The 16,399-nt window shown below is 37.2% G+C and overlaps 1 protein-coding gene and 1 pseudogene across 1 annotated transcript; both read right to left on the bottom strand.

The window, feature by feature from the left end:
* Window positions 1-266: 266 nt before the first annotated feature.
* LOC103546812 (olfactory receptor 8S1-like) lies at window positions 267-1,222 on the bottom strand. Its single transcript, XM_008513648.2, is given in 2 exon segments — window positions 267-307; window positions 310-1,222. Coding segments are annotated over 2 exon segments (954 nt in total).
* Window positions 1,223-6,119: 4,897 nt separating this feature from the next.
* LOC103546813 (olfactory receptor 8S1-like) lies at window positions 6,120-7,073 on the bottom strand (annotated as a pseudogene).
* Window positions 7,074-16,399: the final 9,326 nt, after the last annotated feature.

Here is a 16,399-nt window from a genome sequence, read left to right as displayed (position 1 = left end):
AATAAGAAGACCCAAGTGATTATTTGGGGAGTACTTGGAATAACGAATTAGCACTATCATGACCACATTTTCTAAATTGAGATAGTTGTTTAACCCATTGTATTCACTCTGTTTGGACTAAATTAATAGCTTTCTGATACCTCTGTGTCCATTTTTTATGCACTGCTTATTTATTTTGTAAGATGTGATGTTATGTAGAGCCAGGGAGTTTTTCATAAGGTCAACTCACTCATGTGTAGCTAGTATCATATTATCTTGATTCTCCATTATCCTTTAGCTTTATTCTTCCACTAGGAAAATGGCAAACACTTCCCAGTATTCTTCTCACAGCTGCCTTCACTTCCTTGTTCTTCAGGCTGTAGATGAGAGGATTCAGCATGGGAGTGACCACACCATACTGCACAGAGAAGATCAATTCCAGGGAGGATCCTGAGGTCGGCATGAGATAGCGGACAAACCCTGAGCCATAGAAGAAAGCCACTGCAATGAGGTGGGAGGAGCAGGTGGAGAAGGCCTTGCTTCTACCTGAGGTTGAGCTGATGCTCAGGATGGTGGAGACAATGCAGGCGTAGGATGAGATGATTGGGAGGAGGGTCCCAAGCCCAAGCAGCAGGCTGGAGCACAACAGGACTGTGAGATTGTTGGAGACATCAGAGCAGGAGAGAGGGAAGAGAGAGGGCACCTCACAGCTGTAGTGGCTGATAGTATGGTTCTCACAGAAGTCCAGGTTGGCAGCTAGGAGGATATTGATAAAAGCATTCAAAAAACCCAAGCCCCATGACCCCCACACAAGCTGTACACATAGCTGTTTCCTCATCATCTGTCCATAGAGCAGAGGGTGGCAAATGGCAGCATAACGGTCATAGGCCATCACTGAGAGTAGGCCGACTTCAGTCCCTGCAGTGATAAGCACAAAGAAGCCTTGTATCAGGCAGCCCCTTGCTGAGATGGTTTTTATCTCAGATAGGAGGTCCTTCAGCATCTTGGGTACAGTGACTGAAGAAAAACAAAAATCCAGGAAAGAGAGGTGACTCAGGAAGAAGTACATGGGTGTGTGGAGGTGGGAATCAGCCCTGATCACCAGCATCATCGTCAGGTTCCCCATTATGGTCAGGAGGTAAATATCCAGGAACAACACAAAGAGCACAGTCTGGATGTGGGGGTCGGCAGACAGCCCGAGGAGGAGGAATTGAGTGATGGTGCTGTGGTTCCCCAAGGCCATTTACAAAGGCTACTCCCTAAAAATTATATAAAAAAGTCACAACAGTGAAGTTTCTTCTATTCTCCAATCAGTTTTCACATTGCATTGATTCTCTTTTATTATCACTATTAATCAGCAATTAAATTTTTATCTTCTACACTAGGCCAACTTTTATGTCAGTCACTTTGAATATAATGGAAAATAAGACATGGTCTCTCTCATTTTAAAGGTCACACTTCAATGAGATACATATATAAACATAGGCTACTAGAAACCATTGTGATTGGTGAAATGAGAGTTCTAAAGATGATTTTTGGAAGAGTCAGTAATGAGTTAATATTGAGGTACGTAAGCAAAGATTTTAAGAAAATGTAAGCTTCTCTAGAGAGACAAGTAGTTTGAGAGAATAGCGCACTCAAAGATAAAGAATTAGGAAATGGGATAGTTCTTTTTAGCATGACTCTACAATGTGAATTAGCAGCACAGTGTAGTCACTCACAGGTAGTGTAGTCATTCACAGGTAGGCATCAGTCTAGGTTCAAATCCCAGCTCGACCACTAATGAGCTGTGAGACCTTATTAAGGTGGCTTACCTATTCTGTACCTCAGTTTTCTTGTCTATAAAATAAGGTAATAGTATCACCACTCTCACAGGATTTTTTCAAGGATAAAATATATAAAGTATTTAGAAAAATGTCTACACAAAAGGCTCACTTATTATTATTATTATTAATTTCATCACTATTATTCCTTTAGGTTACAATTGTGGGCAGAAGTCAGATAATAAATAAATCCTCTTTCAGGGTAATGCACTATCAATCAGGAGTTAAAGTTTTTGCTGTGACAATGACCGAACTTGTTTTCTAAAGGAAGTCTCAGACAATCATGTAGAGATCACTAAGGTGGCTGAAGATTGGCATTTTGAAATCACTTTGGAGTGGATCCCTTCCAAAGTTAAAACATTTTACAATCATTGAGGGCAATTTCCCTCAGGAACGGAGGGCATGTCACTGTTCTGGAAAGGAAGAGCAGCCATAAATTAGACGGGAGATATTAGAGACGCTAGGTGTAACTTTGGCGCTTGCCCTTACGTTATTTTCTGGGATGGATGCATATCCTGGTTGGGTGGAGAACTCTGGGCAAAGAAGGAAGCAAAGAATGTGAATGGAAATCATGCTGGTGCTCAAAGGAGCAGCCAGGATAGAAAACCCTCTCCAGATCAATCCACTCTGGACAATTGCCCCAGACAGGGTAGAACAGGGATAGTGTTAGAGAACAAGATCAGGGACTCACCCTGTCAGTCCTGTGACAGATTGTGCTTGATGGGGCCCCTATCTTCAGTTAAAATTGTCAGTTACTGCTGACCCCTGCCCCTAAAAAATAGATCTCATATTTCTTTCTCCAGTGTAGAGAGGCAGCTTAAAACATTCGGTCCTGTATATACCTCAGTTGTGTACCTCTCTGATTTCGATCCTTAGGTACTTTCTCAATGTCCAAATCCCAAATCTCTTTCTCATGCCCGGATTATGTCCCTGCCCTTAGATTCTACTTTTTTCTAAGACTCTATATCTAGTTTATAATGTCAGGGGGTCTAGTTAAACATTGTTACAGATGGTTCCTAGTTCTAGCCTGAGAGCCTAGAGACTGTCCTTTAGGTAACTTCCAGGACACATCATGGTGCCACAGCATGACTCCTGGTTTTGGCTAATCCTGAGTTGCTTGGTACCTGATAATGCAAGGTCTAGCCCAGACTTAATTTCCCAGCCAGGGTGCCTCCTGAGCCCTTACTTATCAATTCTTCATACATAATCTCAGCTGCAAAGCCCTTCCCATAACCCAAATGCTGATTACCTGTAAATTCTGTCCAAGATAATCTCATCCCCAAGAAGGCTGCAAGAATGTGATTTATATCAAGGTTCTAAGAAGATGAATGAACTGGAGAAGATAGTTTTCTGCATCCTGAAACATAGTTAAATTCATGTAATCCAATTGATAATTAAATCTACTTCTTTATTCTGCACTAACATACGAAATAGGCATAGAACAGTTGCCTCTTTCAAATGATCTCAGATGTCTTCACCCAGGCAGCTCTTCACTTGGATTTCTACATGATTGTTTATAACATGTCTCAGCCACTCATAGAATTATCTGGACTAATGAATCCTCAGAATAGCTATGTTTAGACAGCCTGAGCATTAAGTCCCTGGTTTAGAAGCTCAGGGGAATGATAACTCTGCTGTTCCCCGTAGTCACAATTTGAAGTCAATCTTGTACTCAAGAACTTTAGCAAACGTACCAAAAAATGTCAGCAAGTTTAAATTCATGCAGCTTGCTTAAATCTGACCTTTGGAACTACCAGGTTGATGTGATGACTATGAAACATTAAACGTGAACCTTTGTTAGTCTAGAGGGAGTTGATTGGAGATAGATTTGGCCAAGAGTATTTGAATGGTCCTTATGAAGCAATGGGAATTTACCTGGATGTGAGCTGCTGACTCACTAAGGTGATTATCAAATGGGTAAAGAGAAAAAAAATCAATGAACTCGATCTCTTTAAGCCAGTTGACTCCCTTTTTGTGATGCATCTGTGTAGGTTCAGTCTAAACAATGGCTCTCTTAAAGTATGAATGCCCACAGATTGGAGATGTCATGCGGGGAATCATTTGCTTAAGTTTTCGTGGTCTTGATGTAAAACAAATTTCCATTTATTTATTAAAATGAGCTACAAGATTTATCAGTAAAATTAGTTTTAGGAAAAAAAGTTAATCCTTAATATTTATTAGGAAAGCAACCAAATAAAATTCCGAGAAGACTGGAAAACTCAAGTCCGATTGTCTAGTGTGGTCCAACAGGTTTCTGTGATGATGGAAAAGTTCTATATGTGCACAGTCCAATAAAGCAGCCACTAGCTACATGTGGTTATGGAGCCCTTGAAGTGTGCCCAGTGAGACTGAGGAACTAGATTTTTAGTTTTACTTAATTTTAATTAATGAAAAATTAAATTTAAATAGTCTTGTGTAATTAGTGGTTACCACATTGAACAGCTCAGGTCTACCATTGTCATTCTATAGATCTATGCAAAGAAATAATATTTTCATATATTTCTCTGATTATAAAATTTATATATATAAAATCTAGGAATGTTGTAGATGATTCATGTATATGCATGTTTGTATATTTTTATGGGCAAGGTGTTGGTGTGTGTTTTCATGTAAAGAATATTTGCAAAGTATTAATAGTAGTTATCTCTGGATGCACAGTATTAAATAGTGTTTCATTATCTATTCTTTTTAGGGGGATTCTCTGTGTTTCTATATTGAGCTTCTATTAAAATAAGACAATAAAAGTTACAAAAGTAACACAAGTTTAAGTAAAAATGTAATTAAGACAATATAAAGTCTTCTTTATTTGCCACAAGTTAGGGAAAAATACTCTGATATTAAGGTATTTTTCTTTTAATTCTGTCTATCAATCTATAATCTGTCAATCTATCTATCTATCTATCATCTATCTATCTATCTTTCTCTCAAAATTGATTACTCTCTTGCTCCTCAACTCAAAGTATGGTCATGGGCCAGTATTATTAGCATCATCTGGAAATTTGTTTGAAATACAAACTCTTAGGCCCCATGCTAGTCTTATTGATTGGACTGACATTCATCCACATCTCCAGATAATTCATGTGCACATAAAAGTTTGATGAACAGTGGATTAAATCCAAGAATAATTTTGAATCTTTTTTATGTATCATTTTAATGTGTAGAATTTCCTTACATTAAATACTTTCCTAAATATGATTTCAAAATATGGATTACAGTATTCAATAGCATGAGTTTACCTTAATCAAATTACACATTCTGTAATATAACAAAGCATTTCTAGCTTTCATAGCTATCATGAAAAAATTATGTGATAAACAATCTTGTGGCCAAAATTTGATGCAATATATGTTTAATTCTTTGAACCTGTAAATGCTGGGGCAAAGGATATGAGCTTTGTGAAAGTTCTTAATGCATATTACCACAAAATATCCAGAAATATTGAACCCCTTTACTCCTCCCATGTGACTTGAAGTCTATCACTAGTTTTATCCAACTGTCCAGAACCTTTACTTAATAGTGAAGTTATGGCTTCCATTGAACTTCCTAAACTCAATTGCAAATAATGATTTAAGACACAAATATTTCACCTGTGGAAGTTAATAAAAGAAATCTTAGCTAAATTGGAGTTGGGAAGGCCTGCAGGCAGAGTACTCATGCCCTATCATATATCGTGAATTTCAACAAACAGGAAGAAACATATGCTTGCATCTTCCACAGGAAGTAAAACTACTTTAAGACTAAAGGAAGATTTCTCTCCCCACCTGGCAATAGTCCAGCCAATGAGAAGTGCCACAGCTCAGCCAATGAGAAGCTGTTGCCCCTGAACTGTTACTTTATCCCAATGGACTTTCATTTACAACAGCCCATCCTTGCTCTCCATTTTCCTCTATAAAAGCAGCTTCCCTGCTTTGTTTTCTGGATTTGCCTATAGTTTGCCATAGCATGCACATTCTGAATTGCAATCCTTTTGGCTATTCCTGAATAAACTCATTTTAAGGATAAAATAACAGGCAAATTTGCTTTTTAAGTTGAGACACGCAATAAGACCAATGTGAATATTTGAGGAGTAGTGAGAATCAACATGTTTATTTCCTATTTTCCAATTTATCTCAAAAAATAATATTATTTAAAATATAATATTAATATAATATAAATATAATATAAAAATTGTTTTCTATTTGTACTAAGCTAACACTTGTATAATACCTCTACATTCATTTCTTACGCACTATTAATTTATCTCCCAACACTTGATATTGTGTAGACCTAGGAATTTTTTCTTAATGTCTGTCTAGTATTATATTTTATGATTCTTTGTTATCTTCTAGCTTTATTTTCCCACCAATAACATGGAAAGTAATTCCCCAGTGTTCTTCTTAAAGTTACTTTCACCTCCTTGTTCTTCAGGCTGTAGATGAGAAGATTCAGCATGGGAGCAACCACAGCATACTTCACAGAAGAGATCAACTCCAGAGGATGCTGAGATTGGCACGAGATAGTGAAGAAAGGCAGATCCATATAAAAAGCTCACTACAATGATGTGGGAGGAGTAAGCGGAGAAGGCCTTGCTTCTGCCTGTGGTGGAGCTGATGCTCAGGATGGTGGAAACAAAATGGGCATAGGACTAGATGATTGGGAAGAGGGTCCCAAGCCCATGCAGCAGACTGGAGCAGAGCAGGACTATGAGGTTGGTAGAGACATCAGAGCAGAACAGAGGGAAAAGAGAGGGTACTTCACAGCTGTAGTGGCTGATGGTATGGTTCTCACAGAAGTCCAATTTGGCAGCTAGGAGGATGTTGATAAGAGCATTCAAAAAACCCAACCCCCATGACCTCCACACAAGCTGCATACACAGCTGTTTCCTCATCATCTGTCCATAGAGCATAGAGATTGGCAGAGGGTGGCATAACAGTCATAGGCCATTACTGAGAGCAGAGTGTCCTCAGTCCCAGCAGTGATAAGCACAAAGAAGCCTTGTGCCAGGCAGACCCTTATCGAGATGGATTTTGTCTGAGAGAAGGTCCTTTAGCACCTTGGGCATGATGACTGAGATAAACAAAGATCCAGGAAAGAGAGATGACTGAGGAAGAAGTACATGGACAACTGGAGGTGAGTATCAGACTTATCACCAGCAGCATGATAAGATTCCTCATTTATTGTTAGGAGGTATATATCCAGTAACAACACAAAAGGCAGAGCCTGGATGTGGGGGTTGGCAGAGAATTTGAGGAGGGTGAACTCTGTGATGGTTCCATTGTTCCCCAAGTCCATTGACAAAGGCCTTTCCCTAGAAATAATATGAAAAGGCATGGCCACAAAGTTTTACTATCCCCATGGAATTTTCTCATTGCATTGATTCTCTTTTAATATCATTATTATACAGCAAAGATTTTTGCTTTCTACTAGGGCATAGATTTTGTGTCAGTCACTTGGAACATATGGATAATTGAGACATGGCCCAAACTCTTAAAATGCTCCCACTCGTGGTGACATCAGCAACATGACAGCATAAGACATTTCTCCTTTTTATCTCCCTTTTTAATGAATAAATAGACATCCATACACAATCAAGAACATCTAGGCGAGGATTTCCGGACTTTGGATCTTGCTCCAAGGGACCCAAGAGGAATCTTACCCATGAGAGTAGGTAGTAGGAGATAGACAAACCTCCATATAGGCTGCAGCACCAGCAGAGCCAGGCACATTGCCTGTATGCCTCTTGCTCTTCTTGGGCAAGAATCAGGTGAATGCTGAATTGGGGAGGCATTTAACCATGAGAGAGAAATTGCAGAAGTCCAGCCCTCTCAAAGGGAGAATCCAACACATCATGGAAGAAAAAAAAGAGGGAAAGAAAACGTATGAGTTTGGTTGCAGCAGATGTGAGTCTGGTTGCAGCAGAGGCAGTAAGGGAAACTTTCCTGGCAACTCCCAAGAAGGTGTTGAAGGGGCTGATTTATATGGCAGAGGTGACATCTCCCTCAGGCAAAGAGGAGGGTAGTGAACAAGAGCACAGTTATCCTAGCTAGGCTGGACACAGCTGAATAAACCCATTTCCCTCCACCAGCACCTGCAGTACTAAGATGAGAACTCTGCAACTGCGGGGAGGGAGGATATTGAGAAAGATGCAGATAAGAATTTCAAATGGCCTTGAAGGGATTGTGCTCATCAGAAAGTCCACCCACATGCTTCTGGGAGTGCCACTGTGTCTGCAGGGTTCCCAAATGTACCCACCCAGTGTGAGATTCACACTTCCCTGCACTCTGTTGCTGCCTCTTAGTGCATGCTCCCTTGTGTATCTGCCAGAGTGAACTCTGGTAGACAAGGAGCATGCTCAGAAAATAGGCCATAGTCAGCAAGCAAGGGAGAATCCACACATTTGAGCTTTAGCACAACCTTCTGAACACAAAAGAGAAGTTTCTAATAGCCAACCTGGTGAATTGTAAGACCCAAATAAGACATAAAAGCTTAGCTAGGGAGGCACCTGCTACTTTGAATGTGAAAGCAGAAACATATAGCTACAAGCTATATGAAAAATTAAGGAAATGTGGCATCACAAAAAGAAAATGATAATTTTCCAGTAAGAGAACTCAAAGCCATGGAATATTGTAATCTCCTTGATAAAGAAAAGCTGTGATGAAGGAATTCAACAAACTACAAAGAAGATTCAGAAAGTCAATTTATTAAAATCAGGAATAAAATTAGTGAACAGGAGGAGTTCTTTACCAAAGAGACTGAAATTATTAAAAAAAATCCAAACAGAAATTCTAGAGCTGAAAGACTCAATGTATGAGACGAAGAATGCAATAGAGAGCATCTGTAGCAGGGCAGACAAAATCGAAGAAAGAATAACTGATTCGGAAGATAGGAATATGAAATAATACAGTTAGAAGAAGAGAGGGAACTAAGATTTTACGAGAGTCAATAAGCCTACACCAGCTATCAGATTTCACCAGAAAGGAAAGTATTGAAATAATTGGGCTTACAGAGGAAGAGTTTATTTAGAGTAATAAAGGTGAGCACTTCCCAAACCAAACCTTGGACATACAAGTCCACAAAGTTAACAGAACACTATTATCTCAATGCAAAAAGACCTTCTTCAAGACACATTATAATGAAACTGTCAAAAATTAATGACACAGAAAGAATCTTAAAGGCAGCCAGAGGAAAAAGAAAAGTAACCTACAAAGGAATCTCCATTAGGTTATCAGGAGATTTCTCATCAGGAACTCTTCAGTTCAGGAGAGAGTGGAATGACACGTTCAAATTGTTAAAAGATAAAAATTGCCAGCTGAAAATACTTTATCCAGCAAAAGTATCCTTCAGATATGAAGGAGAAATAAAGCTTTGTCCAGACAAACAAAAGCTAAGGGAGTTCACCATAACTAGACCTGTCTAGCAAGAAATGCTGAGAGCAGTTCTTCAAGATGAAATGAAAAGACTCTAATCAGGGACACGAAAAGATATGAAAGTACATAACACACTGATAAAGATGAAAAACAGACAGAATTAGAAAACTGTAAACTCTACATCAGGATGGTGTGTTAGCCACACAACTATAGTATAAAAGTTAAAGGAGAAGAATAGTAAAAATAACTATAACTACTATAAATTGTTAATGAATATATGACATAAGAAGAGGTAAATTGTAACATCAATAACATAAAAGTGAGGAGTAAAAGAGTGAAGCCTTTATAGGCATTCAAAGATAAGTTGCTTTCAGCCTAAAACGGACTGTTTTATCTATAAGACATTTTATGTAATTCTCAAGGTAATAAGAAAGCAAAAACCTAGCATAGATTCTCAAAAGACAAAGAAAGGGGAAACAGAGCTTACCATCAGGGAAATTAACCAAAGTTCAAAAAGTAGGCAGAGACAGAGGGAAAAAGAAATAATGGAAATACAAAACAGTCAGAAAGCAATTAATAAGATGGCAGTAGTAAGTCTGTATATATCAATAATTATTGTAAATGTAAATGGATTTAATTCACTGATCAAAAGTCACAGAGTGGCTGCATGTATTAAAAAACCAGACCCAAATATATGCTGCCTACAGGAGACCCATTTCAGATGTAAGGACACACATAGACTCAAAGTGAAGGGATGGAAAAAGATGCTCTACGCAAGTGGAAACCAAAAGAAAGCAGAAGGTAGCTATATTTACATCAGAAAAAATAGACTCTAAGCCAAAAAGCCAACAAAATACAAGGAACTTCATTATATAATGATAAAGGAATCAATTCATTAAGAAAATATAACAATTGTAAGCATATACGTACTCAATATTGGAACACCTAAATATATTAAGCAAATACTAACATCTGCAGGGAAAAATAGACAACAATACAACACTACTAGGGACTTCAATATCCCACTTTCAACAATGGATAGATCATCCAGGCAGAAAATCAACAAGGAAATGACATACTTGAGCTATACTTTAGACCAAATGGACCTAACAGATATCTATAAAACATTCCATCCAACAGCAGCAGAATACACATTCTTCTCAAGTGCACCCAGAACTTTTCCAGGATAGATCATATGATAGGATATAAAACTTTGCTGAAAGAAATCAGAGAAGGCATAAATTTATGGAAGTTCCTCTGTGTTCATGGATTGAAAGAGTTAATATTGTTCTAATATTTATGCTATCCAAACCTATTGACTATAGAGTCATGCAACCTGTATCAAAATTCCAATGGCATTTTTCACAGAAATAGAACAAACAATTCTGAAATTTGTATGGAACCACAAAAGACCTTGAAAAACCAAAGCAATCCTGAGAATGAAGACCAACCAGAGGCATCACACTTCCTGATTTCAAACTATACTATAAAGGTATAGTAAATAAAACAGTATGTTACTGGCAAAAAATAGGCACATATACAAACAAAATAGAGTAGAGAGCCCAGAATCAAACCCCTGCATATATGGCCAACTAATATTTGACAAGGGAGCCTGGAACACCCAATGGGAGAAAGATAGTCTCCTCAACAAACAGTGTTGAGAAACTGGATAACCACATGCAGAAAAAAGAAATTGGACCTCTGTTTTACACTACTCACAAAATTTAGCTCAAAATGGATCAAAGACTTAAAACTTAAGGCCTGAAACCATAAAACTCCTAGAAGAAAATATAGGGAAGAAGCTTCTTGACGTTGGTCTTGGCAATGATTTTTTTTGATATGACACCAAAACCACAGGAAGAAAGAAAAAAATCAACAATTGGGTCAATATCAAACTTAAAAGCTTCTGCACAACAAAGAAACAATCAACAAAATGAAAAGGGAACTGACAGAATGAAGAAAAAATTTGCAAACCCTGTATTGGATAAGGGGTTAATATCTAAAATATATAAAGAACTCATACAACTCAAAAACAACAACAAAAATATGATATAAAAATGGGCAAGGGCCTAAACAGACATTCTTCAAAGAAGACATTCAAATGACCACCAGATACAAGAAAAGTTGTTCAAAATCACTAATCATCAGGGAAATGCAAATCAAAACCATGATGAAATATCACCTTACACCTGTAAGAATGGCTATCATCAAGAAACAAGAGATAAGTGTTGTCAAGGATGTGGTGAAAGGGAACCCTTGTGCACTGTTGCTGGAATTGTCAACTGGTTTAACCACTATGGTGAACAATACAGAGGTTCCTCAAAAAGTTACAAATAGAATTACCTTGTGATCCAGCAATCCTACTTCAGGGTATATAAATCCAAAGGAAATGAAAACAGGGTATCCAACAGCCATATGCTCTCTCTTGTTTATTGTCGCATTATTCACAATTGCCAAAATATGGAAACAACCTAACTGTCTATCAATGGATGAACGGATAAAGAAGATGTGGCGTATACATACAATGGAATACTATTCAGCCATGAGAAAAAAAGGAAATTTTCCCATTTGCAACAACATGGATGGAACTTGAGGACATTATGCTAAGTGAGATAAGTCAAGCAAAGACAGACAAATACCGTATGATTTCTCTTATATGTGGAATCTAAAAAAGCCCAAAATTGTAAAAACAGAAAGTAAAATGGTGGTTACCACAGGCTTGGGGCAGGGGAATGGGAGAGATGTTGTTTAAGGGTACATACTTGCAACTAGTAGATAACTCCTGGAGACATAATGCACAGTACGGTGATTATAGACAACAAAACTGTACTATAAACCTCAAACTTGCAAAAAAAATGCTCCGACTCCATTGAAGAATATGGATACGAAAGGAAGAAGTTATAAAACAATGTAATTAATGCTGTGGGAGCACAGACTGATTTAACTAGGGTCAGTAATGATATTACATTGAGGGAACCTGAGCAAATTTTTTAAGAAAGCATAAGATTGGTCTCGGAAAATGTGTTTTTGAGAGACATCTATTTTGTGTGAACAATGAATTCAAAGACTCAGGACTGAGAAAAATCAAGCCAAGTTTGGTAAAACATGAGTAGTTCTGAAAAACTGATGCCTGGGAATAAGTGGACATCACAGAGCAGGGGCTAAACATGTGGGCTCCTGCATCAGACTAGGTTCAAATCCCACGTTTACCCCTAATTTGCTAAATGACTTTGAACAAGATACATGAAGCTCTGTGCCTCAATATCCTTGTATCTAAAATGCAGATAGTAACAGCACCGCAGAGAGTTTTTAGAATTAAATATGAAATTATGTATAAAGCTCTTCAAAGTGCCTACTATTATTATTATTCTTATTCTTTGAGGTTATAGGTGTAGAAAAAGTCACCTAAATTCTCACATAGGGTGAAGCACTATCAAAGACCAAATCTGTTGCTGCTAATGCTGCTTTTGTTATTATTATGTTACATGCCTTTATCAAGAAAGGTGTAAGAAAATCACATTGAAATCACTAACGGTAGCTGCTCTCCTCTGCTCATGACCCTAGTTGGAATGCAAATTGGATGTTTAGAAATATTTGATGTGGAGCCTGTCTTAACTTTGCTATTACTTTGGGTGCTTTCACTCAGAAAGGAGGGCATGTAATTGCTGCAAGACTGCAGAGATGTCAAGGGGGAGACAAAGTGATTGGGACTCACCGTAGACCCCTGGGTCTGCCCTGAAGAACATTACTACTATGGATGTGTATTCCAGAACAGGCCGACATCTCTAGAAATATAAACAAGGGGGATGCTTGAAAGAATTTCATGCCAGGGAATATTTGAATGAGTATCCTGGCTGTAACTTCCAGGATTACTTGTGGTGCCCCAGATATTCCTGGTTTCGGCTAATCTTAGTTGCTTGGTATCTGATAACACAAGGTGCAGCCCAGACTTAATTATCCAGCAAGTGTGACTCCCGAGCCCTTATTTATCAATTCTTTATCCATGATCCCATCTTCAAAGCCTTTCCCATAACCAAAATCCTGATGATCTGAATAAAGATTATGTGAGAAATAGAAGTTCTAGATTGCAGAGCCTCCTTGTAGCCTCTCAAACTGAAAATGGTCATCGATGCACGTAGATCCCTGTATGCCCATGCATGCATGAAGGATGAAGAGTTCCCTCTAAATAGGTGTGCGTGTGTGTGTGTGTGTCTGCAGAAAACTGGAGCAAGTTATTATTTACATAAATAAATGGGATTAATTTATTTCAATTTTTCCATTTGTGATGATAATTAAGAACACAGTTTCTAGAATCCGATCTGTCATTTCAGATAGGTTGTTGAGGTTTTTTTTTAAATCTCTTTTCACCTCAGTCTTTCTTCTACATAATGAGATTGATCAAACTTATTTCATGTATAGTAATACGCAATGTCAGCAATTAGTGGAATGGTGAATGTAAAGCATTTAACTAAGTCCTGAGACAAATTAAAATGTCCAAACGTGATATTATTACTGGCCTTACATTAATGAAATGATTTTCTAAACTTAGGGGAAATAGGATCTTCATAAGAAAATTTGAGCAAACGATTACATAAACATTAATATTTCTATATTTCAAACAAGAAATTTCATGAGAAAACATTTCAAGAAAGTCTACAAGTTGGAATCAGCTATGATAGAGCATGTTTAATATATTACGGCATTATAGCAGTTAAATTGATAAGTTAACAATCAATTACAACTTATCAATGGGAAAACCAGATGAAAAACTAGTTAGAAAAAAGGATAATTAGCAAACAATATGTAATATTGTTCACTATCAGTGGTACCAATCTGTAGTATCAATTTACCCTTCATCTGAGTAAAATAATTTGAAAGTAATATATCTAATATGGGTTACAGTGGTGAGTTACAGGGTTTTGCATAGATTGCTGGCATCATAGTAAAGTGATAAGCAAAATATTTTGAAAAATAATCTGTTAAAATGTGTCATGGAGCTTAACAATTATCATATACATTGATCTACTAATTCCAATTCTCAGAATAGTTATAAGTACCAAAAAATCTTTTGTCTAAGATATTTAATTCATCATAATTTTAAAAACTCTCAGTTTTGTGCTACCTTGAACTGTATTATTCTAATAAATGTGGGGGAATAAATTATAGTAGTGTAATATTAAAATTTACTCAATGATGGGAAATTGCTAAGCACATTTTGAAATATATGCGTAAGAGATTATTAAAATAATTAAAACTGATATTTATAAAAGATTTGCATTAACACAAAAAGTACTTAGAAGATAAGTAAAAATAAATATCTGGATACAAAATTGTATTATGTTGTATGTTTTATTAAGTGTAAAGATGCTTTCAAAAGAATATAATATAAAGTATGTCAATGGGAATTTTCCTGCTGAGTTGGGATTAGTAATAGGGCTCCCAGTGGAACCGAAGCTAAGTTTCCCTATTTTAAGTTGAACTACCCACAAATGAAGCAGACACTTTTCTTACTAACAGGTGGTAGAATAAATCTGCTACTGGAACCATTGCCCCAACACACAGTTTACAATACATAAAAGAAATTCTGGGGGAGTAGAGAGCAGAGAGGGAATCTTGATGCTTTCTCTCTTCTGGGGAAATGCAGTACTTTTGATGGATAAACATTTCCTCCTTTCCTTGTGGGGGAGAGAAGAGTCATTCCCCTCCCTGAAGCCAAGTAAAGGGGATACCAAGAAAACTACTTATAAATATAGGAATTTGTAAAAGCATGGAGCATGGAAATCACTTCTGTGTAGGTAAATTTTTGATAATTTAAGCTCTATTTCTTTAAGATTAGAAAATATTGACTCATGTTAACGCATATGATCTATTTAGCCTTTTATTTTGAATATAGCAAAAAATTAACAGGGAACAACAAATGCGTGATGTCCATTCCATACCGTCACACTTGCTGTTGATAGAGATATACCTTCCTCTTCAGAAATGAACACTGAGCAGGTGCTAAACTGATCCATAATTTCCTATGGGGTAATATGTATATGAATAAGTATGTATATGAATAAAAGTAGCAAAAATGGAAGCAATGATTCTCAAAATGTATATTTGATGAATTTTATATTAAGGATGGCCTATCAATATGCATTTTAAAATTATGATGTCAAGGAAAAAATATTTTTGGACCAATTGGCTAGTCTTAAATTCTCCAAAGACAAAGGGAAAAATGTCCCCAAATACTGAAGAGGCCCAAATGTTGTTCTCCTATAATAATTTGAAATGGTTTTGAGATAGAGTCTAAAAGAGCGCATTAATTTACAAATTTATCTTTAGGATAAAGACATTTAGGAAAATTAACTTTCAGTAAATTGTTACTACTCATCTAGGTAGCCATGAAAATGCAAGATTCCTGCAGGGGGAAAATGTGGCCCTGGGCACTTAGGTGCAAGCAGGGGAATCAGGGATGGGGAAGGATCCAGAAAGGAAAGGTAGAGGCCACTGAATATACCCTATTATTAAATTCTGTCCAGAACTTAACCTATATCTACTTATTTGGAAAGATCATCACATATTCCTTTCATCCGAAGTCCCAGTTTTGAGCCTTATGCTGGAATTCTGAAGAGAATTTCAGCCCTTCCAGGATTGTCACTGGTCAAGGGATTATCTCAGATCCAGTGTTAAATTAGGGCACCCAGTGGTTCTGCATTGCCCTGGTACTCCTGATTTTTCCTGTCCCATTTTCCTAAAAGTGTCCCCTCCCTGAGGCTGTGGGCCCTTCTTAAACCCAGAAAATGGGAATCAGCAGGTCTGCTCTATTTCCCTGTGAGAGCAAACGTTGGGAAGCCTTCAGCCCCATTATGGTGACGCATTCATTTCTCTTCTGAAACTCTAATCAGAACTCATTACTGGTGCCTCTGTGAACTCTTTATGATTTTTCTCTTCCAAAGATTCAGGCACTTATCTATGTAGAAAAAGTATGACCTTCAGCACTTTTCAAAATTCAACTATAAATAATGATAGATAATTTACCTAATATCAACCTTAATGTATATATATATAAGAAATGAAAATAATATATTTAATCCATTCCTTTGCCTCTGAATGGTATTGAACTGAATGATCCACTCTATAATGGCTCTATGCTACTTTTTAGGCTTTTTTTTCCCCCAAAATTTGACATCATGAGCAGTCAGGAAGTTCTCCTTAATGTCAACTCACTCAACGTCTTGCCAGATGCATTTGCTTTCCAATTATCCA

The sequence above is a fragment of the Equus przewalskii genome, chromosome 5 (genome assembly GCF_037783145.1).
Source record: "Equus przewalskii isolate Varuska chromosome 5, EquPr2, whole genome shotgun sequence".
NCBI lineage: Eukaryota > Metazoa > Chordata > Mammalia > Perissodactyla > Equidae > Equus > Equus przewalskii.
This window is presented reverse-complemented; position numbering and strand designations above follow the sequence as displayed.